The 27514-nt window shown below is 42.8% G+C and overlaps 2 protein-coding genes across 3 annotated transcripts in view; both read right to left on the reverse strand.

Moving 5' to 3' along the window:
- Positions 1–9051, reverse strand: part of fam184ab (family with sequence similarity 184 member Ab) — an 83868-nt gene extending 74817 nt beyond the window's left edge. Inside the window, exon 1 of one of the 2 annotated variants that reach the window (XM_068343401.1) lies at positions 8619–9051. In XM_068343401.1, the coding sequence (XP_068199502.1) occupies positions 8619–8780 (162 nt within the window). In that variant the 5' untranslated portion in view covers positions 8781–9051. The remainder of the gene's footprint in view (positions 1–8618) is intronic. The other variant, XM_068343400.1, reaches the window with a different exon arrangement.
- An 11664-nt stretch (positions 9052–20715) lies between these two features.
- Positions 20716–27514, reverse strand: part of man1a1 (mannosidase, alpha, class 1A, member 1) — a 78318-nt gene continuing 71519 nt past the window's right edge. Inside the window, exons 8-12 of the mRNA XM_068342970.1 lie at positions 27326–27441; positions 26590–26809; positions 26341–26513; positions 26069–26184; positions 20716–24704 (exon numbers count right to left, since the gene is read on the reverse strand). Coding sequence (XP_068199071.1) covers positions 24578–24704; positions 26069–26184; positions 26341–26513; positions 26590–26809; positions 27326–27441 — 752 coding nt within the window. The 3' untranslated portion in view covers positions 20716–24577. The remainder of the gene's footprint in view (positions 24705–26068; positions 26185–26340; positions 26514–26589; positions 26810–27325; positions 27442–27514) is intronic.

Genomic DNA, 27514 nt, shown 5'->3' on the forward strand with positions numbered 1-27514 from the left:
AGAGCCATAAGCTCCGCTTGACTGACTTTACAACTGTTTAAAAGATGACTGACGCCTGACTTCTTTGCTGCAAATAAACTGACTTCTAATGCTGAGGAATTAACAGACAAGGAACAAAAAATGAATGAAAGGAGCATCTAACCGACTATGAGGAATAAAAAGGAACAGAAAAAGCCGGGTCAGCATTTGCGGCGAATGAGCCTTATTGATTGGAAACCATCATTCAAGAGAAGTGACGGGTCTGAAAGGATGAATGCTGAATCATGAGGCTGTCAGTCGGTGGACGGGTCAGAGGACCAGGGGATAAGTAGACGTGGAAGTTAACCTCACGATAAGCACACTTGAGTTATGGCCGCCCCCCCCCTTGTGAAGCTTTTCCCCAGTGTTTTTTTTCTTCGTACACACTGTTTCCTCCCCTCCTGCTCTAATCCTACTAAGAGTCAGATCAGGGCCCGGCTGTTTTCTTGCGGAGTTGTTTTTTTTTTTTTTTTAAATCTGAATATATTTCGCATAAAAATGCTGATTTCCATTGACGTACACCTTAACTGATGAGATGCAAAAAAAACAACAAAACTATTGTGTCTCCATGGCAACAGCAGATAAAGTGGAGAGGATGAGACTCTTCTGTGTCGGTTTTTTAACACCTCACTTTCTTCCACTTTGTGTCATGTAGAATACATTATTTCAGCTTTAATATCATGAACATACAGGAATATATTTTTACTTTCTTCTGTCTGGTGAATGTTTTCTCTTATAACGGCCCGTAACCCCCCCCCAGCGACCACTTTCATCTTATATTAATGGAAAAACAGACAGGAGTCTGTGTGAAGTCATGGCTAAACCCTGCTGTTGTTTGGATGTCCTTTAGCCGGGGGGGGGGAGGACTGACGGATAAACAGAGACACGGGCAGAGGTCGTGAAGGAGAGACGAGTAAACAGAAGAGCTTCAGGAAAAATACCAACAAGAAGAGATGCGACCATCGCTGGACGTCTTCAAATCAGCATCCAGCCTGATCCAACGTGCTGACGCAGACAGCGGCCAATCAGAAACAAGTGTCACCTTGTGGGTTGTTAGACGCAGTTTCATTTACCCCTGTGTGGACATTAGCTTCTAATAGCATACATCAGTGACATACAGTAATGTAATTAGACTCCTGTTGGCAGCACAGAGGCCATAAATGGCTCCATGTTACATTCAGCTTCGCCGGTTATGGGCCTGTTAGAGTTCCACCAGTCTCAAGTCGATTTGTCCCGTGTTCCAGGGAACCACACTGCAGTCCTGGTAGCATCACGCTGCTACAGGACTATGATGACATTTTGGATGCCTGGAGGTAACCAAACTTACCATTTTGCCATTCCAAGCACAACACCTCTGAGTCTGTCCTTTAAATAAACCCAGCTACAGTATTAGAATTTATTATACTTAAGGTCAACAGTTAACGATTAACTTTTAATTATTGGGGGGAAAAAAAAAGAAGAAAATTGGCAAAACCATGCGGAATTAAACGTTTCATCTCGCTCCGCAGACGCCACATGGAAGCCACTGCCTGCAGCTAAAAATGTTCCTCTGAGTCCTCTTAAAACATGTCGGGATGATTCTCCTGATAGAGGCAAAAAAAGAGGATTAACTGCCAGTGTCTGGTGCTCTCTGTCAGTCTCCCCCCGTCACAAAAGAGAATCCGAACCCGGTGAGCGAAGACGGGTCCCTAGTGGTCGAGTGAGCTCACACTGCTGCCAAGAAAAGAAGGAAGTCGACGCTTTAGCTTCGAAGGTCCTGATGCTAAGTCGTTACTGGCTACACCTGCCAAAAAGCTCCCTGAAGGGGTTAAAAGTGTTACATGGGGTAACTTAGGAGGACTAATTTATATATTTATTAACATGTTTAATTAAAGGCACCGATAACTAATACCTGTAGTATTCAAGGTGTGTTTCTAAGTCAGTAAGAAACCATTTATACAAAGGAAATCACAAGGATGCACAAGGATGTCGATTGATTGCATTGAGCAATCCAGACTTGGCTCAGATGAACAGAAGAGAAATGAAACGGGTACTTGGAGCAGAAAGCAGGTCCACAGATGCCATTAATGATGGATTGCAAACAGATTTTTTTGCAACCGAGGAAATTCATCCGCGTGCAAATATGTGCACGTTTTTCCACGACAAAGCCGTTCACGTGTACAACTTTTTAAAACACCGGTTTGCTTTTACTCCTGTTTGATTCATTCAGAATGTGTGGGTTGGGCTTTCAAAGCCAGAATACCTCGACCTCGAGTGTGTTGTATAACAGTCTGAGTGACTCGATGGCGTGTTTCAGTACTAGCGCATCATAGCTACATGGTTCTGGGTTTCAATCCCAGCCTCCCTTTGCAGAGTTTGCAAGTTCTGTCCACGCATGTGATGGTTCTTTGTAAATCCTTCCTCCCACATATCCATAATCACAAAATATAAGTGAATTAGTCATCTTAAAAATGTAAATGAGTTAACTGCGATATACTCAACAATGCCCCTAGTGGCCATGCTGCTAATGGCGCTCTACAAAGAAAATGGAGAAGGGAAAGAGGAGCAGGCAGGTGTCAAACACCTGAGGGTTCACTCTGGAGGGAGAAATATAATAGGATCAGCTTCTTCTTTCTTTCACCGTGTCTGTGTCTAAAATTATTTTTCCATGAAGGCCAGACAGGCTTTTAACAAGGCGCAAATGTTTTATAGAATGTAGTCTAAAAAATAAAGCCAGGTAGCACAAATGGGAAAGGATAGCAGCAAACATAAGGCAAATCAAACTAAAGTGTCTGAACTGGTTAGAATTAGTAGGTGGGGTGTTTTTAAAGCCACTAGTTTGTCATAGGATTGGTGTTTCGTATGAATCAGGAACCGTATATGAATTAGTCACTCAGCTTCATTGATCTACAGTCTACTGAATGTAATCCCAACACACCATGATGGAGCGACTCCCCAGGCCAGACGCCTCATCGTGGTAATGATCACACGCACCCACTATGTTAACAAATAAACCTCCATCACACTGAGGGTGGAGAACACCAACACGCCGTCAAGCTGTCGGAATATAAGGGTAACTCAGATACATAAATATCAACCAATTGCGCGGCAGTACTGTTATGCATCTCGGCTGTTGCTGCGACGCGATTGGCTCGTTTCACGCTGATGCTGCAGCCGGAGCGGAGTGGTAGAAACGTGGCTTTGGGCTGAAACGTTCAAGGTCAAACATTAAGAACAGCTCATCGGAACATCCTGTGATTTGTGTGTGTGTGTGTGTGTGTGTGTGTGTGTGTGTGTGTGTGTGTGTGTGTGTGTGTGTGTGTGTGTGTATGTGTGTGTGTGTGTGTGTGTGTGTGTGTGTGTGTGGGTATTTGGGGTGGGAGTCAACAGGCATGTCAGAACTGCTTTACGTGTGCTGGATAACGCTTGAGGCCAATATACCCCTCCAACCCCCATCGCCTGACTCTGTGTGTGTGTTTTATTGTTAATGCGTGTGTGTGTGTGTGTGTGTGTGTGTGTGTGTGTGTGTGTGAATGGTCGAGAGAGAGAAAGAAAGAAAGTGTGCGCTCGTATCTTAATCAAATCTGACAGAGAATTGTGACAATCAGTGAATGACCATCCTGCAGAGGTTAATAAGCTGTAGTCCTCACAGCAGCAGAACACACACACGTACGCGCCCGTGCACACACACACACACACACGCACACGCACACACACACATAACAATCGCCTCTCTGTTTCCATTTTCCTGAAATTATACTTAGAGATTACATAAATTCCCAGTCGCTGGTTCTTGGAGCCGCTGAGATGGAATCGCTGCCGTGTGTCACCTCCAGAAAAGACTCAGGACCGTGACTTCACTCCTCCATATGCTTCCTGCATTCTGTGATAAATAACAGCTCATGATGAGATGATATTCACCACATTTTTCATTTCTCATGCCCTGAATCTTCTGCTCTGATCACACACACATTACACAAGGAGCAATGTGTTTTCATATTTTAAATATTGAAGGTTTAGACATTTCTTCTGAGTTACTGGACTTAAATTCTGTGATCTTGGGTTTGTCCACTAAATGATCGCTGATGCTCGCATCAATAGATGCTCATCAAAGCAATTAAAAGCTGCTAATGCTAAAGGCTAATTTAATCCTCCACTCACAGCAGGAAAAGCATAGCCAGATGATGTCATTAAATGCAGTCATGCTTCGAAAGGTGGAAACTGGGATAGAAATGTGGGATTCCTATTCCATCCAGATGTTTCCGTGCTGATTAGTGGAAGCAGTTGCAGCAATAATGGTAAATAATTAGCTTGCATAATTGTGACCAGGTGATAGTATAATATTTATGACAGGCACACTGCTGCAAGATGAGAGGAAGCTGCCGATGAGCCTGCTGCTAAATCCTTCTCATTGGAAGTGAAAAATAATGAATGAATTCTTCTTTGCCGTGACGGCTGTGGAGACACAGAACACATTTGTCATTTTTTTATTGTTCAATTTTATTTGTTTGTTTTTTTTCTCCAAAGAATTATTTATTGAATCTTCATATTAAATTTACTTTGGTTTGAAGTGAGCAACATCGGAATTAAAAATCAACCCAAGTCCAGAGTCATGCTGCTTTGACCATCTGCTCTCTAACCTCTGACACATCAGCGAACTACCCTTCCAACCCCGGATTATAACATGATTACACACACACACACACACACACACACACACACACACACACACACACACACACACACACACACACACACACATACACAAACACACACAGAAACGTTGGCTTAAATGTTGCTGACGGTGTATTTCTGAGTGTGTTCCAGGAACCTTTTCAGTTAGTTGTCCAAATACTCTGAATAGTCCTATTCAATCCTATTTTTTAAATAGATATTTTCATTTTTATCCACATTATGATCTCCTAGAATCACTTCATTCCTGCGGCAGTTTGTTTTTTGTAGGAAAAACAAAACAAAACAGTAATCGAGTCTATAAGCAAAAAAAAGACAATGCTGTGTGATCGTGATTAAACCAGAAGATTACTTAATCCATTATCAGAAGATAACATCAAGTCCTGTCATTTTCAGAGCGTCAATCAGTGTGTTCTATAAAGACCCAGCTAAGCTCAGGGTTAAAGAGGGAGATCGATGCAGGAGAGAACGTCATTTGGCCCACGGGCATTAGTTGATCGCGTGAAAGGGTGCAACACCACCGGGGACTGATAGGGGGCAGTGAAGCAATCATTTAAGAAAAGTAACCTGCACACACGAATGAGAAGACACTTCTGCACGACACCATGCAGTTAATGACCTCATAGGCCACCGTACATCTTTACTTCCTGTTTTGCCAGTTTTCTATGAGCTAGATTAATATCTAAACTTTGATAATGTTAGTTGCTGAAACCTTTCACTCTCCACTGCCCCCTGGTGGGCGTACTGGTGGAGATGGACGTTCATTTTCATACAAACAAGATTCCGCAGCTTTGAAGAGGATATCTGTTGAAATGTTTATGCGCACGAGGATGCTGTGCTTTACAAGACTACAGAATATGACTCTACACACACACACACACACACACACACACACACAAACACACACACACACACACACACACACACACACACACACACACACACACACACACACAACGGTATTTCACTATCTCTGTCTCTCAGTCCCCTCATCCAGAAATACACGGAGAGCTTAGAGGTCTATTTCTTATTCACTTCGACATTAGAGATAGCCAGGCATTGCTCTCTCTCTCTCTCTCTCTCTCTCTCTCTCTCTCTCTCTCTCTCTCTCTCTCACACACACACACACACACACAAACACACACACACACACACACACACACACACATACAGGTAATACATTTGTTGCAAGGCATTCTCTCTCTGTTTCCGAGAGTCCAGATTCAGGCCTCTTCTTTGACAAACCCTCAGCCGTCTTACATGCCTCCACCTTGAACTATGGTTTAGAAAAAAATTGTTGCCATAGCAGCAAAATCTACATTGCTTTCCTTTTTTTTTTTTTTTTTTTTTTTTTTTGACAGAGCTCAATAATAAAGGCAAAATCACCAGAGAGTATAAAAAACACATTTCCAGAAGAAATTACGGCGGAAAAAAAATCCTTGCAAATTCCAATCTGCACAAAATGATGGGAAGCAGCTTTTTGGGACTGAAAATTGCTGCAAGTGCTCTTAAATATCAGTGGTGGGGAATAAGTGTCTCCCAAATCATGACAGTTAATGACAGGAGAGCAATCCATGGGTGGTTTGCTAGATGCGCACGAAATGCGCACGTAGCCGCTTGTGCGTCACGGCTTGGCCGTAATTGCGCGGAAATAGCGCGTTGATTTTGTTCTCTTGTCTGTTTTCCCGTCTCCTTTTAGGTCGTACTATGAAAACAGACTAATTTGGGGGCAGATACCTCAATTAGCCTCCAGCCATCCTCTGAAACGTCTGAGCGAGTGAATCCTGAGCCGACACCGCGTGGAGCCGCCCACGGAGGCGCCGGGATGTCCTTTGTTCCTGAACGCACCGCGGAGCCCACAGAGATCAGCGGTCACAGCGTGACCAGATGGTCCGGGGACGCACGCCGGCCCGACCCCGCTCTGTTTCGGCCCTGATCCATCCAGGCGGGAGATGCGAGGCGTGACTCACATGTGATAATACAGCTATTGTTTTCAGCTTTAAACACCAGACGTCTTCTATGCTGTGATGTTCATCAGGGAAACACTATCACACTAAGTAATGTGTGATGTCTAATTACCCACACATCCCAGCCACACCATCCTGTCCCTGAACGCACCATCAAGTGATCCGTCACAAGGACCAGATTTCACAACACTGCACGACGATGCGTTCAATGCCAGTTTTTAAATTTGTAGAATACAAATGACCTGAAATTACTGGCCTCGGTGCTTGATAATTTAATCATCTTTATATGTAGTTAGAATTAATATTTCATACAGTTATTCACACAGTAAAATAATGGGAGAGGCTCAACGCACTTTGGAACCACTGCGTGAACTGTGGTTGTCAAAAAACACAAACCCCCCCCCCAATATTTAAAGTCTTAAAGCTGCTCAAAGGTTCCACACACACACCGAACCCAAGGCCCAAGAATTATGGTTCTTGTCTTAGTCTCAAGGTCTTCAGCACACACACACACACACACACACACACACACACACACACACACACACACACACACACACACACACACACACACACACACACACACACAAAACATAAACGAACAAATTCCAGGCATAAACATCCCATGATGTCACTCATGAAACCTCAGAGGTTGTGAGTGACAAGCAAAGAGAAGGCATCTCCAAACATGAGACACCATTTGACCTGCGGGGTCACGATCATCGTGACGCACCGTCAACACACACACAGACACACACACACACACACAAACACACACACACACACACACACACACACACACATTGACCCTGAGTGAGCTCTGCTTCTCTGTGTCAGAAGTTGGCGCTCTGTTATTTAGGAAAGCCTGAGATGAAAGCGCAGCTCCTCGGGGTAAAAAGCATTTCAGCTGCCCTTGAAAGCCCACATGTTCAGTCCTGTAGGAGGATCCCAGTCAGCTGGGACCAAGCAGCAACCCTCAGATACTTCAATCTTACTAATGGCCTCATAAATCTAATACATTCCACATATGAAAAAGCTGAGAAAAACGCATACGTTGTGAAAAAATATTCTCTATACATACAAAATAACCAAGAAATAGAAATTTAAGAAAACATCAAGGAACCTTCTCTAGAGTGGAATAGAACATCATGAACCAGCCAATCAGAAGGGAGTAAGGAGAATATTCAGATTTATGTCATTATACCGAGGAGTCAAAGTTTGGATGTGCCTCATATGGCTGCATAATTATCAATAATCCCCACCCCCCCCACGAACAATATGAACATGGGGTAGTTAATATAACTCATCACAATCTGTTGGAAAGATGAATGACTGAACTGATTGTCCCCAATAGATGAATGCAGTGTCCAACCAGGAAGGGATTAAAATCCCCAGGAAAGGAATTATCTCCAAAACTCCGTTTATGTTTTTATATTTTTCTGATTTCTTTTTTTTTTTTTTTGGCTCTTTGACACAATTCCTGGCATTAATAAATCTCTGAAAATACTCCATTGAATAAAATGACATCTGCATTTAAATTCGGCGCACGACATTTAAGTCACAAGCAGTGTAATTAAATTCAACTTTGATGATGAGGACGTCTCCTCAGCATCCCTGGGCAGGAAAGAGACCCCCCCACCCCCCCCCACCCCCCCAAAAAAAGAGCGTTTTGATGGGAGGGGGGGGCGTAACTTATTTTTTATTTTGTGTTATATAATCACTGAAAGTATTATTAGAATTTTAATTTTTTTTTTTTTAGAATTCACAGAGATGTTCAAGTCATGCTCCTGGTGGAGATGCCTATAATTAAAAAGGCTAAATTCCTATAGGAGTCTGATTCCCTGATACATGTTAAAACCAGGATTGGGAAAGGGTTTATCCCAGGGGCTGATTCACCCCTGGGGGGGGGTGAAAGCTTGGGGAGTAGGCCCTGTGACCCCCCCCCCCTTCCCCCCTCCTTACCTTCGTCAGCTGCGCTATTTTCTTGCTCATCTTCAGGTGCAGGTCTTGCGTATATTCCATGGTGATGCCGGACGGGAAGGGCGCGCTGGATGCCGCGGGTGGAGTGAATTTCCCCTGACCGGCGGGGCAGTAATACTGCTGCCAGCCCGACCCGGTCGCCATCTTCACCGCGATGCCTTTTTTTTTTTTTTTTTTTTTTGAGATGCTTCAGAGATAAGAGCTCTGATAGTCAAACCGGACGGAGACGCGGGAGAGGACGCGGGACGGTGTCGGATTTTTTTTTTTTTTTTTGACGCCGAGACGCAACAAAAACAACAACAACAACAACAACAAAAACAACAAAAATAAATAAGGATTTAAAATAAAAATGGAAGTGTTAGAAAAAACGGTTTCATTTTGCCCCGTAAACGTCCACCAAACGGTGTCGTTTTTTTTTTTTTTTTGTTCTTTTTTTATCTTAAACCCCAGAAACGTGAGCCCCCACCATCCTGTCCGTTTGATGAACGCGGATGTGTTCGGCGGTCCGGGAGCGGGTTCTGTCTGCCGTCACCGGGCTCTGCTTGTTTGAGCCGGGTTGGGGTTTTTTTTTATACCCCCCCCCCCAGGCAGCGCTCGGTTCGGTCACCTTGATGACGAAACGTTTCACCACCGGGGGCCGTCGGGACGGATTCCACGGTGCATGTCGGTGGTGTGAGCGTGGAGGCTGGAGGTGAGGTGCGTGTGAGCGCGCAGGACGAGCTGTGACTGCTACTCCTCTGTTGCCATGGATCACCTCAACACGAGATGCTGCATTCACGTCGGATGGGAATAGCGATGCGTTCACAGGCGGTCGGAGAAAGGAAAACCAAGTCGTTTTGGAAGGACGTGTGCACGCACGGGAGAACGATGGTGAAAACGGGCTGTGATGACGTGGGGGAGGCGGGGCTTGTTGGCAACCAAAGCGAACACCTTTGGGTGAATAAGGTGCGCGCACACCTGACATCGATTGTGTTTTTTCAAAATAAAAGACCTTCGCAAATTGACCTCAGGAGAATTGAGACAAATACAGACGTTTGTTAATGAAAGTGGATTATTGTCGGTGAATTTTAATGCAACAATATTTGTGTGCATTTTTTAAAACAATAAACAAATACAGAATAACAGCATCAGTGTATTCAGATATTGAGATTTTAATGTCACATAAATACAATAAATAATGCATCTAGAAGAGAGAATAATGCTTTAACTCTCTCTTTGTTCACCATCTTTGTGTCTGGTTGGTTTGCAGCTCCTCACCTGTCTCCTGGAATCTTGTTTCTGCTGTTCCCACTGGAATTAAATGGACTGGTAATGCATAGTCAGCACATAAGTTCAGCTATTCCATCCCAGTTATGCCTCTCAGCTGCTCCCCCACTGCTTTGTGGATCGTCTCAGAGGTACATCCTGCACCTCGGGATTCTTCTTCTTTCCCATCGCCCTCAGTCTCCCACTCGACTCAGGAGAAGCCTCCGGATTCTCCTAGTTTCCTTGTGGGCCCCAACATCTTCCCATCGCTCACTTAAACGACGCCCCAGCTCACACAGCATTACATGTTTTCATGAAGATTAAATCCCGGTTCACCATCTGGACTGTGGTAACACTTTCCTGTTTGGTCCCACAGAACTCATAAAGCAAAAATGTTGTCACCTGAAACAAATAAATCTTTATTAAATCTCTATCTCAGTTTTCAGATTTCCTTTTGTCTCTTCTTAACCAGGAACTCCCGATAGGGAGGATTTATGACGTCTGCTGCCCCTCAACAGAAACGGAATGCACCGAATTTGGATTTTAATGACGTCTCCCCCCATTTAAAGCCTTAAATAAAGTGAAATAAAAAATTGAAGATGACTAGAATGGCAGCCGCGTTCTATGCCTCTCTTAGTCATAATCACAAGAATGACGCAGACAATGTGATTTCTATTTATTCCACATGCCTTTTGCAACACCGTGGGTGTTTGGAGCATGTGGTTCTTTGTATGTTTACAGAAAAGTGTTAATGTAAAATGGATTATTTAACCAGTCCAGGTTTCCTAATGTCCAAAACTGATGAATGTGTTCTGCTATGATTGAATCCTTAAACCAGTCAAGATGAACTCCTACCAACAGCCCACAGAAACCGAACGATTATTCTCTCTTCATAATCACCAGATAGAAAGTGATTACAGCGTTCACGTGTTTAATAGGTTATTCATCAAAAGGGCAATAACAGTAAAGATTGTTTGATCCAGTAACATTAATCTGGGATTACAGGTTATCTCCTTTAATCTCCACTCATTCAAATGAACACATGTGTTATTATTTTATCATTCTAGAGATCCGATTGGAATATCACGCGGCATACTTCAAGGTTATTTGGTATAATCTTTTTAATTGGGATTGTTTAATTACAGATTTGCAAAATCTAAATTTTGCTCACGTGGCCCCACAATGAGCTGGCGTCTTATCCGGGGTGTACCCTGCCTCTTGCCTGTGACCTGCGAGCTGATGGATGATGACAGCGGTGATGGCTTCAGGATCCCCGTTCTGCACTTTTTCATGGACTAAATGAAGAAGACGCAGCGAACTTAATGGCTTTTGACATAATCAAATAACGTACAAATGCTAACTTGCATATATTTCAATTTAAACAGATCAATCAGAATTTACATTTTTGACAACGTTTCACAAGCTGCATCGCTAACATAATCAATCTGCTCCTTCTAATAATGCTTTAAACTTTTAAAAGACAGGGAACACGTATTTGGTTTTACACCACCCTTAATCACAAGTGTAGTCACACGCCGGGTTTGATGTATCTAGTAAAAGCAGAATGCAACGGCGGAGTGCATTTATTATCAGGTTAAACAAACAAGAGCCTGAAGGTCCATCAATAAAGGGATTAAGCTCCCAGATGCTGAAATTATTCATTACAGAAAACAAGGTTATCAGCGAGGCTCGGTTGCTGGTTGATGTGCCGATGCCCTCGGCGGGGGGGGGGGGGGGGGGGGCAGGGCGCGTTCAATAAGCTTTGACAAATCCCCCTCATCAGCAGTCATTCTCCACCAAAGCCCATAAAGTCTCAGGTTATAAACAGAATCAAAGTTTCAGGGACGAAGCGAGGCCTTAAATGATGAGAGAAAGCTCCTCTAGTCGTCACCTTTATGGCTCTTTTAGACCCAAAAAACTTGATCCGAATGTACTTTAAGGTCTCGGCGAGGGACATGGGATCATTTAAATAAACCTGCACTTGTCACTCTTTCTGCTTGTCGGATATTTAAGGTTGTTACAGCTGGTTTGGACCCAAAAGCACCGGAGGAGAATTCTAAAGTCATAGTTTTAATACAAGCAGAATCCAAAACCAGGTATTCAGGAGATCAGGCAGGGAACAGACAAAGAGGCAAAATCCAGGAAGCAACAGGAAACAGGAGCTGCAGGGGGCTGCAACAACACAGGTGACAGGAATGAGTGGATTGACTGGGAGTGAATATAGGAACACCAAGGACGAGGGGGAAAGCTGGATCTGGGGTCTACTGGATCCGTCTGATTACCGGCAATCAACTTGAAAGTGTTAGCGATGGTTTTAAATTCATTAGCTTGTCTTTAATCTATCCCAAATCAACTCTGGGCGGCAGTGGCTCAGCGGTAGAGCGGGTCGTCCAATGCTCCAAGATCAGCGGTTCGATTCCCGCTTACGCGCCCAGTCACTTCACAGCGTGAGCTGACAGTGGGAGGTGTCAGCTCACCTCCCGAGCACTGCCAAGGAGCTCTTGAGCAAGGCGCCCCGTCCCCTTTACAAATTGCTCATTGGAGGCGCACCATGAAGGAGCTGCCCACTGGCTCCGTGTGTGTGTGTGTGTGTGTGTGTGTGTGTGTGTGTGTGTGTGTGTGTGTGTGTGTGTGTGTGTGTGTGTGTGTGTTACGGGCCTGTACACACTATATGTAGTTACATGCAACTAACTAACCTGTGTGTAGAGTGGACTCCTAACTTCCCTTTGGAGATAATACAGTTGATAAAAGTAAAAAAGAAAAATATTTAACTGTTTTCAACCAAAGCTTTAAGAAGTTAAAGTTTTCTTGAACGTGCTCATGAATCTTCAAGAGGTCAAGCTCCTCGCTCTTCCTTTAGGATAACTAGATAACGCTCCTGTGTTCTTGGCTCATCGTCTGTTCCCCACCTGCAGACACGTCTCCATCTATTTCCTTTGCCATATTTTGCATGACAGTGTACTAAATAAGAGTGATCACCGTTTGTGAGGGTTGTTTTAGTCACACACCCTCCTTTATCTAAGAAGTGAATTCTGGTCCGGCTTTAGGAGATTGTATTTGGGTTCTGGAGATCAGCTTTTTAACACGTCAGAGCAAAGCAAGGCTAATGAAGACGTATTAGATGCTCGTGTTTGGAGGCCGGTGTTTGTATTTCTGTCACACATTAAGGATGACTGGGGCCCAAAGCACAAGAGGTGTGCGTGCATTTTAGAGTCAAATGAAAACGGGGAGAGCTGTGGGAATATGGATTGCATCTGCTGCAGGAAAATGATGGAGCGCTGCTCATTGCTTTCTATTGTGTTGCTGGGATTGATTCTGTAATGTCAGACACACTTAGGCACAGGTTTCTCATTCATCTGGGTATCTATTTTTAGAGGATGTGAAATTGAGCTTACACACTCTGTTTCACGTCTCCAAGCCGAACAATTGGAAAATTTTATAAGTTTGCGCTTCCCTCTTGCAGAGGGAATAAGGACTACCACAATCCAATTAAGGAAAGCGCGGCGGCTCGCACAAAAAGTAATAAAGTTGACAACATAATAATGACAACAATCTAATCTCTCTTTGCTCACTGAAATGCACGGCATACAGCGTTAACACTGGAGGGCAAAGCACCAAATTGAAACTTAACAGCAGAACTCCACAGACGGTTATTGAGGGAGCGGCTTTCAGCATCGGATCAATTCAAAAGCCATCCGTTAGATCCCAGCTGCACCAATGAAGAGGAACATATGCAATACCCATGCATGAGTATTAGTGTGTGTGTGTGTGTGTGTGTGTGTGTGTGTGTGTGTATGTGTGTCTATGAAAAATCTGGTAATAAAAAAACAGATGTAAGAATTTTCTGTTTCTAATTCATGTAAATGAGATTTTAGATCTCATCACCAAATAAGTATTTTTTTTTTTTTTTTTTTAGTTTTATGTGATGCAATATCTCAAAAACATGATTATGAGACTGGTTTCCGATCAGCAAAGCTAATATTTTCTGCTGAATGTGGTTCTTGGCCCTCCACTCATACAGATGTTTGTTCTGACCTCTGCAGGCGTCACATTAAACCTTCAGTTCATCCAACAGTGGAATAAAGTTGTGCCGAGTCGGAGCAGCCTGAGACGATTTAAAACAAAACGGGAAGAAAAATAGAAGACACACACTAGAAGAGATGTGCTGCTTTGGAAAGGTGTGGAAAAAAAGATCTTCAAACTACAAGTTGATGTTGATAATATCATGCAAAGGTTTAATTGAGCATCTTTTTGTAACTAATATCATTTTCATGCTTGATTCCCAAAAATAAATAACTAAATAAATGAATAAATCAGAATCTACTTTTGTAAGGGGCCGTGTCTGGTAGAGAGATTTAAATAATGTTTTAAAAATTCAGATATATATATAAAAAGCCAAAACTGATGAATTATTAATGAGTTAAAAATGAATTTATATATCTCTATATATGTTATAGGTGACTAATGTGCAGTCTTTGTTTGAAACCTGTTTTACTCGTCACCTCCTCCTCTTCCTCTCTTCAGCAGCGTCCCAGGAGTCGCTCCACTGACGGCTCCCTCGACAGCAACGAATAGCAAACAAGCATCCATATGTATGCATCAATTGTGTGTGTGTGTGTGTGTGTGTGTGTGTGTGTGTGTGTGTGTAATGGATTCTAAAGCATGTCCTCCCACAGCTCTCCCGCTGGCGTACGGAGGACTTGGTGGAGTCGCTCCTCCTCTCCTTCATCTCCTTCTCTGCATCTTCACTGTTAAGTGCAAAAGACTGTCCCATCCATTATTCACAGCTTAACAGCGACGCCTGTAGTGACTCAGATAAAGAGAAACCAAACCCAAGTTTCTTAGCATTTTTAATTTACTTGTTTTTCTTGTGTAAAACTTGCAGACACGGCGGATAAAGGCCTTTTTAACCATGAGTGGAGAGTTTTAAATTCTCCACATATTTCTTGGCGCTTAACGTTTGTTTCGCTGTTTGTAGACTAAATTCTCTTCTCATGCTTTCTAGTGAGAAGCTCAGGTGTTTTCAAGTCGTTTCTCTGGCATAAAAACAAAAAAAACAAAAAAAACCCCAATTGCGCTCCACACTACTGGGATTAAAAATCTTTTATTGGTGATTTATTCCAGCGCACAGATACAGTATATGGGACGGCCGGGAAGTGAAAGCCGACAAAAACAAAAAGCTCCATGATGGAGGAAAGCTTTCTTTTGAGTGGAGGCTGTCAAACTGGCCTTTCCTTTTAGGAAGAATAATTTATGTTAAAACTGCGTTTGCTAGATCCGTCAAACGCTGTCAGCCTCATCACCTCAACAATGACTTGATGTAACTGGGACGAGAGACCGTGACGCTGATGTGACTGTGACCAACCACTGAACGGAAGCCTTGTATTCATGGAGAATCTCCATCGACTGATTTGAGATGGAATAAAATATATAAAGTATAATATTCTAACCTTAGGTGGAGTAGATTCTACCGGGGGTGGCTGAACTGCAGCGTCATGACCTCCTTCGGTCTGGAGGTCATTCCTGAGTCAGCAGATTTAAAGCGGCTGTGATGAAAATCTGTTTAGGAGAGAAGTTTGAAACGGCGATGGTGGTGAATTCCTTCCAATTTGACATAGCGATGGATGAACGTCTATTGGAGGCAATCAAACAGGGATGATCACATGACCAGGAAGTGATGGTCGCCTTGGTTTTGGATTTGTTATCCATACACTTTGGTCTGAATGAAGGAAAGAGAGAGTAGATGTTCACAGGGGTTGGATTAGAGTCTGGGAAGAAAGGGAGAATAGAAATAAGAAGTTATTCCTGGTTTAAATGTGATCACTAGTTCATCAGGTGGATTTTGTTTCCTTCATACTAACCCGTTCTAGCACCTTCCTGTCTGGTGGGTCCGTCACACTGAGAGTCCAGACACGCCAGAGATATCGATCTTTGTCTTCTGTGCAAAGAAGTGAAAAGACTATTTTTCCCAGATGTCAAACTCGTCTTTGAAGCCATCTGTCTGTTTTTTTTTGTCTGGACTCTTTTACGGCAGCTCTGTACCTCAGACATGGTGAAAACTGACTGACTCATACAGACATAGATAAAGATGCTTGACTGTTTACACGGACTGGAGTAAAAACAAACAACAGCACAGGGGATTAAATTAATTTACTATCCTCTATCATCGAGTTATAATCAGACTCCACAGCTACAAAAAATATTTTTGAAAACGTGATTATTTTCAAATGCACACACCAGTTATTGGTATATTCACCTTTATGGATGTTTAATGGTATATGTATGTGTGTGTGTGTGTGTGTGTGTGTGTGTCCGAACCACTGCAGCTCTGCAGAAATCAGTCCATTTGTCTCGTCCGTCCTGCGTCTTTAGTTTTTCTCTCCATCTCTGCCAGATGGATTTTCATTCAGTCGAGCTGTTATCAAGTGTCTGCGTGGGCCGCTGATAGAAGTGCTGCTATTATTGTCCATGTTGCTGGCTTGACTGGATTCTGTGTGTGTGTGTGTGTGTGTGTTTGTGTGTGTGTGTGTGTGTGTGTTACGTTCATGACAGTCATTTTACATCACTCATTCTAACTATCATATATTCACGAGGAGAAGGGCAGTAAACGTTTCATCTGAAGTCAAGCTGCTGTTTCTGATGGGATGAACAGCGAATCAGAACAATAACACTGATTGTTCTGCTTCTCCTCGGCTCTAAAGTGCAATAAAACAAAACCTGTGATGAACCGTGCAAATTGTTTAGAAGCGCTTGCATTTTTAAATTACTGACGCGTTCACACGCATGTGTGCGTAATTGTCTTAAAGCTCATAATCTTTTCGTTTTGCCGTGAGCAGTGAGGTTTACAAAAGGCGATGATGACAGACGAATGAACTCTGGAATGGATCATAGTGTGGTGACGTCATGGTGTTAAAGGAGCAATACACACTTTTTTAAAGAATGAGAATACACAAGTTAATTTCCCTTTATTGTGAAAATAAAGATTATCTTATCAATTTTCATAAAAAAATTCAAAAGATGAAATTCTTTTTTATATAGAATGGTGAATTGAAATGTTTAAATGTTGAGGTAAAGCTCCCATATTTTACCCTTGGAGTGGTAAAAGTTTATCGGTACATATTTCATTACCTGATTTATGATGTTTGCTGTTGCTACTTAACGGTTTATTCCCTTTTCTAAAATTGATATGTCTGCTGCTGGAGCTGGAGGTTATGGATCTGGATTTTTTTTAAAAACTGCTGTTATGACGGCAGTTAAATGATCATATCCTCAATGTTTCCACAAAAAAAGATAAAGCAATATCCCAGAATGTTTTTTTTTATTTGACACCTGTTCACTGAGGAGGTTACAGAGCAAAAAGAGACACACCTTCTGGTTTCAGCCATCGTAAATGATTAAATTCAGACACAGCTGCAGTGACAATATTCACTTGAAAGTCTAAAAATGATTTCAGACTTTCAGTAATCTGATCAATATGAGAAGCAAACAACATAAATACCAGAAGAGTTTATGTTGTGTCTACTGTTCAATAAAAGATGAGCTCAATGGGGAAAAAAAAAATCACTTCTTCCTTCGGGGTCAGTGGATTAACTCTCAGTTCACACACACACGCACGCACGCACGCACACACACACACACACACACACACACACATTTTAATTATAGTTTTTGTGGTTTCTTGTTAGTTTTTTAATTAATTAGATGTTATGTATTTATGGTTTACTGATGCATTCAAAGCGTGTGGGAAAAACAATTAAAAACTCATTTATTCTTATGTGGGAACTTGATTCTCTGTTCCAATCCTGTGCTTTTGTCCAGTTTGACACGGTTAAGATTTGCGTCAGAAAAAAAATAAATAAATAAAAAGCTATCACACTACAGGTGGGCAGTAGGAATTCTGTCGGAATGAAAGGAACGATAATGAAACCTCTATGTTCTCAGAATCAGCTTGAAATGACCCGTCATTTGAATTAATCAGACGAAGCTCTTAGGCCTGAACCTGGATCAGTGCCGTGATGTTTTTGCAGTCTTCTCTCGTCGGGTTGGTGTTGGTGATCCTCAGCCCACTGCAGCCTCGTGTTTCTGTCCTGATCTGACAGCAGTGTTCCCTGATGTGCTGCTGCTGCTCTCAGCCGCTCCGCATCAAGGTTTGATGCTTTTTCAAGGCCGGATATTTGACTCACCGCCACTTTCCTGTCATCTAGATCCAGCCTGACCGTTCTCCCTCGGAGCTGTCTCAATAATAAGGTGTTTTCAACCTGAAACCACTGCCCGTTGCATTTTTTTTCTGTAAACTCTAGAGTCTATACATCCCAGGAGGTCAGCAGGTTCTGTTTCTGTATCGTTCAAATGTTGGATCAGGAGAACAGATGATCAGGAGTGACTGAAGAAAGAAGACAGGACGAGGTTTTGAAAAAAGAGAACAGGTTAAATAATTGACCAATGGAGTATTGGGATTGGATGGAAGACAGGAAGGAAGTGATTTCTGTAAACCCTGTGAGGGGTCGCCCTGGGCTGCATGTGCTTCCCTCATTGGCTCATCTTTTGCTGAATCATGATCTGCTTTCTTTATGCATATATTAACACCAGTGTGTCCCACATGACGATGACATCATCCAAACACATGGCCGCTCCGCTGCCGAGCTGACTCATCACTTTGCCACATCGGGGGGGGGGGGGCTGCTGGCACCGATGTCTGGATTGATGACATGTTTTGCTCAAACATTATGTCGCCGATTAAACAGATCTGAGACGCTGAACGGACTTGTCATTTTGAGAAAACAAGATTTATTCAACAGGCACCAGTTACACACAAAACCGTGGCTAGGGCTGCGAAGCTAATCATGCACATTTAATGAAATGTAATGGTCAGTTTGTTCAAGTCCCAGTCCAGATGCTGCTGGTGGTGGCGGCGGCTGATGACCCTGCTGAGCCTGATGAGGTTTAAATGATGAACCTGGGCTTTGATGGTGAGGTAGAGACCAGCCCTTCCTGCTCTCCTAGGGGTACACCAAGAGTTATAATCCTTCACGTATGTCCTGAATCTACTACCTGTCATGTCATAGCTCATGTTCATACATTGTCTGTTGTAGTGGTAAGTAGAGATGCTAAGCTAAGCTAAGCTAAGCTTCCAAAGGTCTGAGTGAGTGGGAGAAGAGATCTTCATACATGCCAACTTGAGTTGGAGCAGAGTTTATAGAAGGCTGGTGGAGCTGTTTGTGATTTTAATTATAACATGACAATTTAACATTAAAATATATAATATACACAGACATACATGATGAGCGTTGATGCTTTTTTTTGCCACTGATAAAAGCCCACCTGTTCTTATTCCATGGTCCTCTGCTGCCCCCCGGTGGCCATCAGACGAACTGCATCCATCCAGGCTCTCCGCTCCACATCCTCACGGTAAGGACTTCCTGTTCTGGTGACTTCAGCTCAAGTCACATGACCACCCGGGGGAGGGGTGGGTGTCAAATGATCCAGAATATTTCTGATACCAACATCAAAAAGATAGACTCTCATGCAGAATAAGTCACATAGGAAAATCAGGATGAGTATTCTGATTCTACAAATGTCATTTGACAAAAATATTGAAATAAATGCTGTGGTTTTACCTTACAGACATTCTCACTTGTGCAGCCAGGAGATCTGTTTACTCACTGGACCATCCATCCTTTAAATGGACGATGCCGGACATGAAAAAACCTCATAAGAATAAACCCTCCGACCAGGAAAGTGTTGGATTTGATTTGTTCCGGTCTGCTGAAGGCACTGAGGGATGAACTCCACAAACTGACAGCATTGCTGTTGTCTCAGCAGGGCAGAGCACAGGCGATAAAAATGAACAATTGCTCTGAATTATCTTTTCTTATTTCTGCTACTCATGTCCCACAGCAATGGCTGAGCCAAACAAGAAAATTGTTCTCAGTCTATCAGTGGACCGATAAGATGGCCGGAATTAGTCTGGAGAGAAAAAGCTACCTCAGAAACACTTCACTGGCTGCTTTGTGCTCTTCATTACTTTTGGGTCACGACTATTGACAACTTTTTCATTTTGACTCTATTTATTCTATTTTAGGTCTTCATCTCTTGAGGAAAGAGCTCCCTGGTGTCTTGCAGCACTGATGTTGTGTCCTATTCTCAAGATTAGAGACAATGGATTTATTCAAAAGGCTATCTGGGTTCACTTTTTGAAATTGAGAGAAACAATTCTGCAGATAAAACTAAGATGCATAGAACCATGTTCATATCTTTAATTTTATATATCATGTACCTGACATACAAAAGGAAAATATTTTCTCTAGAGATCTTGACATCTTTTGTCATTTCACTCCAGAGACATTAAAACCTAAAACCAGGCTCCAAGTCGCCCCATCCATGACTCAGCCTCTGGCTGTTTAAGATGTGAACTTCTAATCATCATTTCATGTTTTTGGATGTGAGCTTTGAATCTTTATTATGCTGGAAAGCCTGGGAAGAATATTTGGCACTAAAACGCCTTTTATGATTCTTTCAATCATAAAATAAGCCTCCAGTAGCAGAAAGAGTCGAGCCGCCTCGTATTTTGGATCACATAAAAAAAGTTGAACTGTAGTTAAAGTGTGCTTTTCTTTATCACCTTCATTTCCTGCATCACCAAAGAGCTCCACATGCGCTTCTTTTACCCAGAGAGATGGTGTGATTTTCAAAATCAAAGATCATTATAGATTTAACTTTCAAGGCGAAACTAAAAATGTACTGAAGTCAGCATACATGGAAATAAATGGACCAAATTAAATACCCTAAAATGTATATTTAAATGAAATCACAACACAAACATAACCACTGCTTATTAAAAGATCTTTTATTCACAATAGAAGTGTAACAAATATAGTTTATTAAAAAGTCTGCTGCTTATTAATATCATTTATATCCATAAACTGAGAAGATTTTTATATAAATGTGGAACAACTCATTTACCGGAAGGATTATTTACAATATTTCCAATAATAATATTAATAATAACACAATGTGACAGATTTCCCCACAAAATTGAAATATTGCATATAAACACAAACTATGTGCAATGAAATGATTATCAGCAAATTTATACAGATACATTTCTGACGTTGATTCAAGACATTTAAAAATGTTTAGAGCGATGGCAAAAATTTGTACAAATTCTTTGAGTCCCTGGACAGATTGGTCATATTTAGTGATCATAAAACACTAGTTTTCACAAGAACCGACTTTATTTCTGAAATCTAGTAAAGGCTGGAATTACCTTTTAATAATCGCTGATAGAAACGCAGTAGCTCATAAAAACTAAATCAACAAATAAAATCACAAAAATCAAATTAAAGTGGAAATTAGCAGATAGATGTGTGATGAAAGTGGATCCAGGGGGGCTATGTTCTTTCAAATGTGCAATAAGAATTTTATTATGAAAAATGACTCCTATCTTAACAGTTAAGTAAAAAAAAAAAAAAGCCCAAATGAAACCCACACCATTAGAAAAATGATTGTAAGAATAAAAATCAAATATGACAGAACTTTAAAAGTCTGAAATGGACAGTTAGAACCGATCTCTTTCTGGGTTTCAGATCATCAGCAGTTTCTTCATCATGAACTCAGAGCTGTGGTCGATTAAATCAAACGATCTTAAGATGTTTTACCACAGTTAAATGAATAAAACCAGCACGGCATGAGCCTTTAATAGGAAAGTAGTTTTCATTGGTCACATGATCCATATTCATTCAAAACAAATTAGCACTCTGCCACTTTTTAATTTTTTTTTTTGCAGGATTGAATTATTTAGTAAAATAAAAATGAAAGAGTTTTGAAACAGAGGTTCTGATTTAACCCTAAACTGTGTGATGAACACAAACAGATCTGCTTCACATGAGGATGAATCCTCGTTCATGTTTGTAAGAATGAAGCAATAAAAGAATCCTGGTCAGGCAGATTTGGATCCCTCCCCAGAGAAGACCGGCCATCAGAACGCTCCCGTCTCCTGTCACTCCCCTCTTTTTCTGACGGTCGCACACGTCACCCAACTGTTTGTGCTTTCCAAGATAAAATAAAAAATAGACAACACCATGGAGAGGCAGACAAAAGACGACACGAGTGCACATGAAAAATGCTTCACTTCACATTAGATTGTACATTCATTCATTCATTCCTGTCCTCCCAGAACATTGATTGACTCCCAGGCAGCTTTTCTGACCTCTTCCTGCCTTTAAAGCATGTTTAACATCACTAGAACTACTTTAAAGTTAGTTTATGTAGCTTTTAGCACGTGGATCTCATAATTACTAGAACACAGTTATGGTGGCCTGATAAAAAAAATCAAAGAAAACAAAACCCCCCCCCACAAGATTGGACCTTTGACTTCCTGACATCCTGGTTCAGGATTTTGATTTTTAATAAATAAATATGCAAATATTCACAGAAGGAGTTGAGGAGCTACAAAACTCTGGGCCCAATCACGGATCTACACCGCCATCAGGGGGTGGGGGGTGGTGGTGGTTAACCCCTCTCAAATCGTATGTTCACATCTACAGAATAAATTAACACAGTCAGCAAAAATCAACGGTTACAACACAACTTCACGCGGATCATAAATGCCTCTAAAATCAACCGACTCAACTCAAGACAGGTGGAACACGAGGATGCAGTCGTCTGTACAGTGTTAGAAAGACCCGGGAGGGATTCTTCCCTCCATTGGAAGAATTCAAGATTGGAACAGGAAGTCCAGAGCGTCGCTCATTCCATGGGGGGGAGGGGGGTGGCTCATTTTATTCTGTTTCAAATCGTTTTTCCTCACCTCATTCGAGAGACTTCAACTTCTGTTTTTGTCTTTTCCATTTGAAATCATCTGAATTCCCAGATTCCAGGCATCATATGCAGACTGTAATGTGGGGACCTCACCACTAGATGCGAGTGTAGATCAAGAAATAACCTGACAGTCCCGGCAGCTGCTGACCAAACTAACCATCAGGGGAAAAGATAGCGTCAGTATATAAAATGAACAGTGTCACGAAAACCTCACTGTGACTCTAGCCAGATTTATTCAGTGCAGTTAACTGAATCAAAAGGCAGTAATTATCCTTTAATCAACGTCTAATTTTGGTATAGTACTCATCATGAGAAGTTCACTTAAAGCTCCGTGTCTATTTAAAACTATGGGTTGTTTTTTTTTTGAGTGAGCTGCTTGTCCCGCCGACTCCTCCGTTTCAACCGTGAAGGCACTGGATTCATGACTAAACTGGATTTATCTGGCTACAGTCGGACATGAGTTGAGATCTCAAAAACCAAAAAAAAACCAAAACAACATACAACAATAACATTAAGGTGGTTTGTGTTAATTCAGTCACATGTCTCGCCCCGGAGAGTGGAGAGGACATCGGGAACAAACGTCTCAGAATGGTAAAGCTGTACAATCAGTATGGCTTCTTGTACGTCGGTGTGTTTGTGAGTGTGTGTGTTTGAGTAAAGGTGGAACACAAGGTGGAAACGGAGCGTCTGCTTGTCCTCACAGAGGAGATAAGATCCTGCAGCAGACCCGATGCTGGAACAGGAGAACAAGACGAGACAGAAACGAGAAAGATCGATCGACACACAGGTTCGATCCTGAACACGATTGATCGGCATCCTCTTCTGATACGCTCTGACTTTACACTGACACATGCTCCAATTTGAGGACATTAACAGTTGCGGAAGGTGGAAGAAGGAAAAAGTTTGGATTTCTTCCTTTTGCAAGAGAATTTAATGATATTCCGTGAGGAAAAAGTGATTTGCCAGGAAATAATTCTTCCAGAGTAACTCATCTCCATGAGTTGCAGCTCAGCAAACACCATCTGCTGGTTCAGACCATGAAATGATGAGATTTCCCTCTCGCTTTTTGCCAGATGAAACTTCTGCAATCAGTCACAATAACTTTACGTTGATGGTTGACAACAAATAAAATCCTAAAACACTCTTTTATCGGTCAAACTGTAGAAATATTGGTGAGAAAACAAAGAAATCTTGAAAAAAAAAAAAAGAAAGAAGACAAACTGGAGATAAACAGAGGAAGAGGGACAGAGCTGGGGGAACTGGTAGGTCTTTACCACAGCGATCTAGTTTGGCATTCAGGTGGGGGGAGAAGGGGGTCAAAAGACCCGTCCGGTTTATCAAAAGAAGCTCGGATTGTGCCGTCTTGTCTTTTCTGTCACAGAGACAACTACAGGTTTTTATAAAAGCCGGCGCAGGCGTCTGGTTGGTCCAGGCAAACCGGGCTCCGTTCAGAAAAGGTCACGGTTAAAGCAGGAGGAGACGACGTCGCCTCGTCCAGCTAGCTCAGTTAGCCTTGTAATCCTCAGGAGCCTGGAGCTCAGAGCGTCCAGGTTAGGAGACAACAGGTTCAGGTGTCAGCGTTCTCCTTCACAAACACAAACAAGGAGCTGAAATCCACCAACCAGCAGTTGGCGATGTGACGACCGGCATTCTCAGTGAGCTCGACAACACAACTCAGGGAAGGAAACTGGATTCTGCAGCAAGAACCTCTGCTCTGATCCGTTGAAAATAAAAGAGTGGCTCCAATCAGGAGGCGCCTGCAGCCCTCAGGGAAGAAGAGTTTTCAGACAGAGGGAGGCTCAGGCTTACAGGATCAGAGGCTCTTGCTTTTTTTGGGTGTCAGCGCAGGAGGGGAGGGGAGGGCGTGGGGGGGCCAACTACTCCACTTCATTAGGCCTGTCGGTTTTATCCTTCCGGATGACGGGCAGAGGGTGGGCTTCCGTGTTGAAGACCCAGTGTTCAAAGGGGAGGTGGTCGTCATCAGAGAAGAGCAGGTAGAGGTACCTGAAGGAGACACAGGCAGGAAATGTTTCAACCAAGAGTCAAACTGTTTGAAAAATGGACTTTTAAAGAAGAAATTAAATGATAACTACTAATTTTAACTGAAACTTTAAATAGACCTCAACTCATGTAGAATGCAGACCTGCTGTAATGTTCGAAAAGATTTCAATGTTACTTCTGGTCAAATTAGTAGCCTACATTTCCCACAATGCAACCAGAGAACTAACAGTTTTGGTGACAGACCGTGGGCTCGTGGTTAACATTTCAAAAATGTCCAAAAACTTTTGTCACTTGTCTCATACGGCACCTAAAACCTAAAAATGTGGCTCACATATAAGCTGGTAAAAAAATAACGAAAAAAAATTTCACTTCAGATGAATTTACTACAAAATAAATGAAAAATGAACAGCAGTTTTAAACTGAATATGAATTTGGTCTAAAGGTAAGGAAACGACTGAAAATTCCTGCTCTGGGGAGGGAAGTCGGTGAAAGCGACAGAAGAGACGGTGAATAAAACTGAGGATTCAGCAGAGGAGCTTGTTGTCCCTCGACCCCCCCGCCCCCTCCCTAACCCCACCACACGCGGAACCTCCGGTTGCTATCGTCCTCCCTGCCTGCCAGCGAACCACTAGAAAGCAGAGAGTGATTGAAGGCGGCGGCGTGAAGTATGGCCGTGTCCTTGGCAGCGGAAGGAAGATGAATATTGGAAGAGGCTCAGCAGCGAGCCAAGATCCCACCACCATTAGGAGGATGAGACTTTATGGGTTTGCTGCTAAATGGGATTGATACTCTGAGTGTCAAGTGATTTCACTGATGAGTGCGACCGGACTGAAGTTATGATTGTGTTGGTGCCCAGGCTGGTGGATTTTACACTCAGACTTTTCCTATTTATTCCTGTGGGAGGATAACAGGAAATATTTCTGCACAGCTTCTCCTGCAAACATTTTATCACGACTCTGAAATTATTCCCATCTCGGTTTTTTTTGACCTCTCGTGCCGAATGGATTTCGTCTACAACTTCTATCAGTGAGTGATGATCTGGAAGCAGGAAGAGTCAAACTTCCTTCCGAGTGTGTGTGTGTGTGTGTGTGTGTGTATGATCAGCAGCAAGGTTGATGCTTGTTAAAATTTACTGCCCATAAAAAAGTGGATTGGATGGAACCCGGGGCCCCATCGGGCTCTTTTAGCTTAACCTTGACTTCCTGTCAACAGCTGTCTGGAGTTGGAGGCGAGGAAATGATGGAAAAAGATGAGGAGAGGAGGAGCAGGGGAGAAAGAGATGAATGGCGCAGGAGAGGCTGTAAAGATTCACATGAAGGTAAAGAGGAAACCCAGGGTACGATGAGTTTGAGGAAGAGTGAGATTACTTGAGCGTCTCGGCCAAGTAGAAGCTCTGCTGGACGTCGTCGTGGTTGGGAGTCGAGGCGTAGACGTCTCTGACGCCGCTGTAGCCTCCTTCTACTTTACAATGCTGCTCCAGGGCCTGGATGAAGAACAACGACGCAAATGAGGAGAGACGATCGATCACTCTTAAAGTATCGCCAAAACCTCATTTAATCGAGTTGAAAAGATGGGGGGAAAAAATGCAAAGTCAGCAGAATAGGAAGCTATTTGGGATCCAGTCAATAAGATGCTTCACCTGAACCGCCTCCCAGCCCCACTCCCTGTATTTGGGGTCATGGGTGAACCTCCACATGTACATGTATGTTTCTATGACCTCAGGACGGAGGATGAAGTACTTCTCGTTCTGGCGGGTGGCGATGGCTTCAACGCCGCCGTCGAAACGGAACGCCTCCGGACCCAGCTTCAAACCTAGAGAAGAAAGAAGGGAGGAGTCTTAGATACTGTACAGCCTTTCGTTTCATTGGCTGCCTCGGTGCCCGCTCACCGGTCCTGGCGTACGACTCGTGGCAGGTTCGGGCGATCTCGGCGGCCTGCTCCATTTGGTGACCCGTTTTGTCACTGGGCGCCCCGTCGGCGCCGAGGGCAATCATGCCGCCTGCGAAACAGGTCAGGTGACCCATCTTGTGCTCCAGGAGCCCGCCCTTCCACTCGGCGATGTACGTGAGCCCGCTGCTCGACTTCCTCATCAGGTTGGTTTCTATCGCCTGACAGAGAACGGAGAGTAAAGAGGTTTTAAGGTGTGACGGTCAGGAAGGAAACAGCTTTGGTCTGATAACTTTTAATTAATCACATACTAGAAGGAACATCTGCCATTTCAGATTTCCCAGATAATTTCATTTTTCATGTCATTCTTTCTATTGAATTTCATAAGTTCTCAAGTTTTCCTTTTCTTTACAGAGATCTCTTATTTTAACCGGAATAAATATGCACATTGTCTAGATCGTGCCTTCTAATAGCTACGGCGCATCACTGGCGTGTCTCAAGGTTCTTTCGGCTGATGTTTGTCTCTAATTTTCTCCTGCAGGGAGAAACAAACACAGCAGCAGGACGGCTTTTCAATAGCCAAACGCTTTAGTTCACTAATATCAAACAAACACGGCCAGGTGGAGAAATGCATCACCACCTACCGGAGGTTTGACTGTCTTAAACACTGATAGCTCCCTACCTGCTTCCTGTGTTGTGTAACCTGTGACACATTTTGAACAGTGTGTGTGCGTTACCTGTAAAGCATCATAGTACATCTTCTTGCCTTCCTCGTCTGTCTTGTCAGACATCAGCCAGGCCTTCAGCAGGTACTCATAGAAACTGTCGCCAAGGCCACCCACAGACACATGATCTGCAACACACACCCACACCACATCATACACAAATAGAACACACACAAATGGCTTGCATGTATACCGAGTTAG

The sequence above is a fragment of the Antennarius striatus genome, chromosome 19 (assembly GCF_040054535.1).
Source record: "Antennarius striatus isolate MH-2024 chromosome 19, ASM4005453v1, whole genome shotgun sequence".
Taxonomy (NCBI): domain Eukaryota; kingdom Metazoa; phylum Chordata; class Actinopteri; order Lophiiformes; family Antennariidae; genus Antennarius; species Antennarius striatus.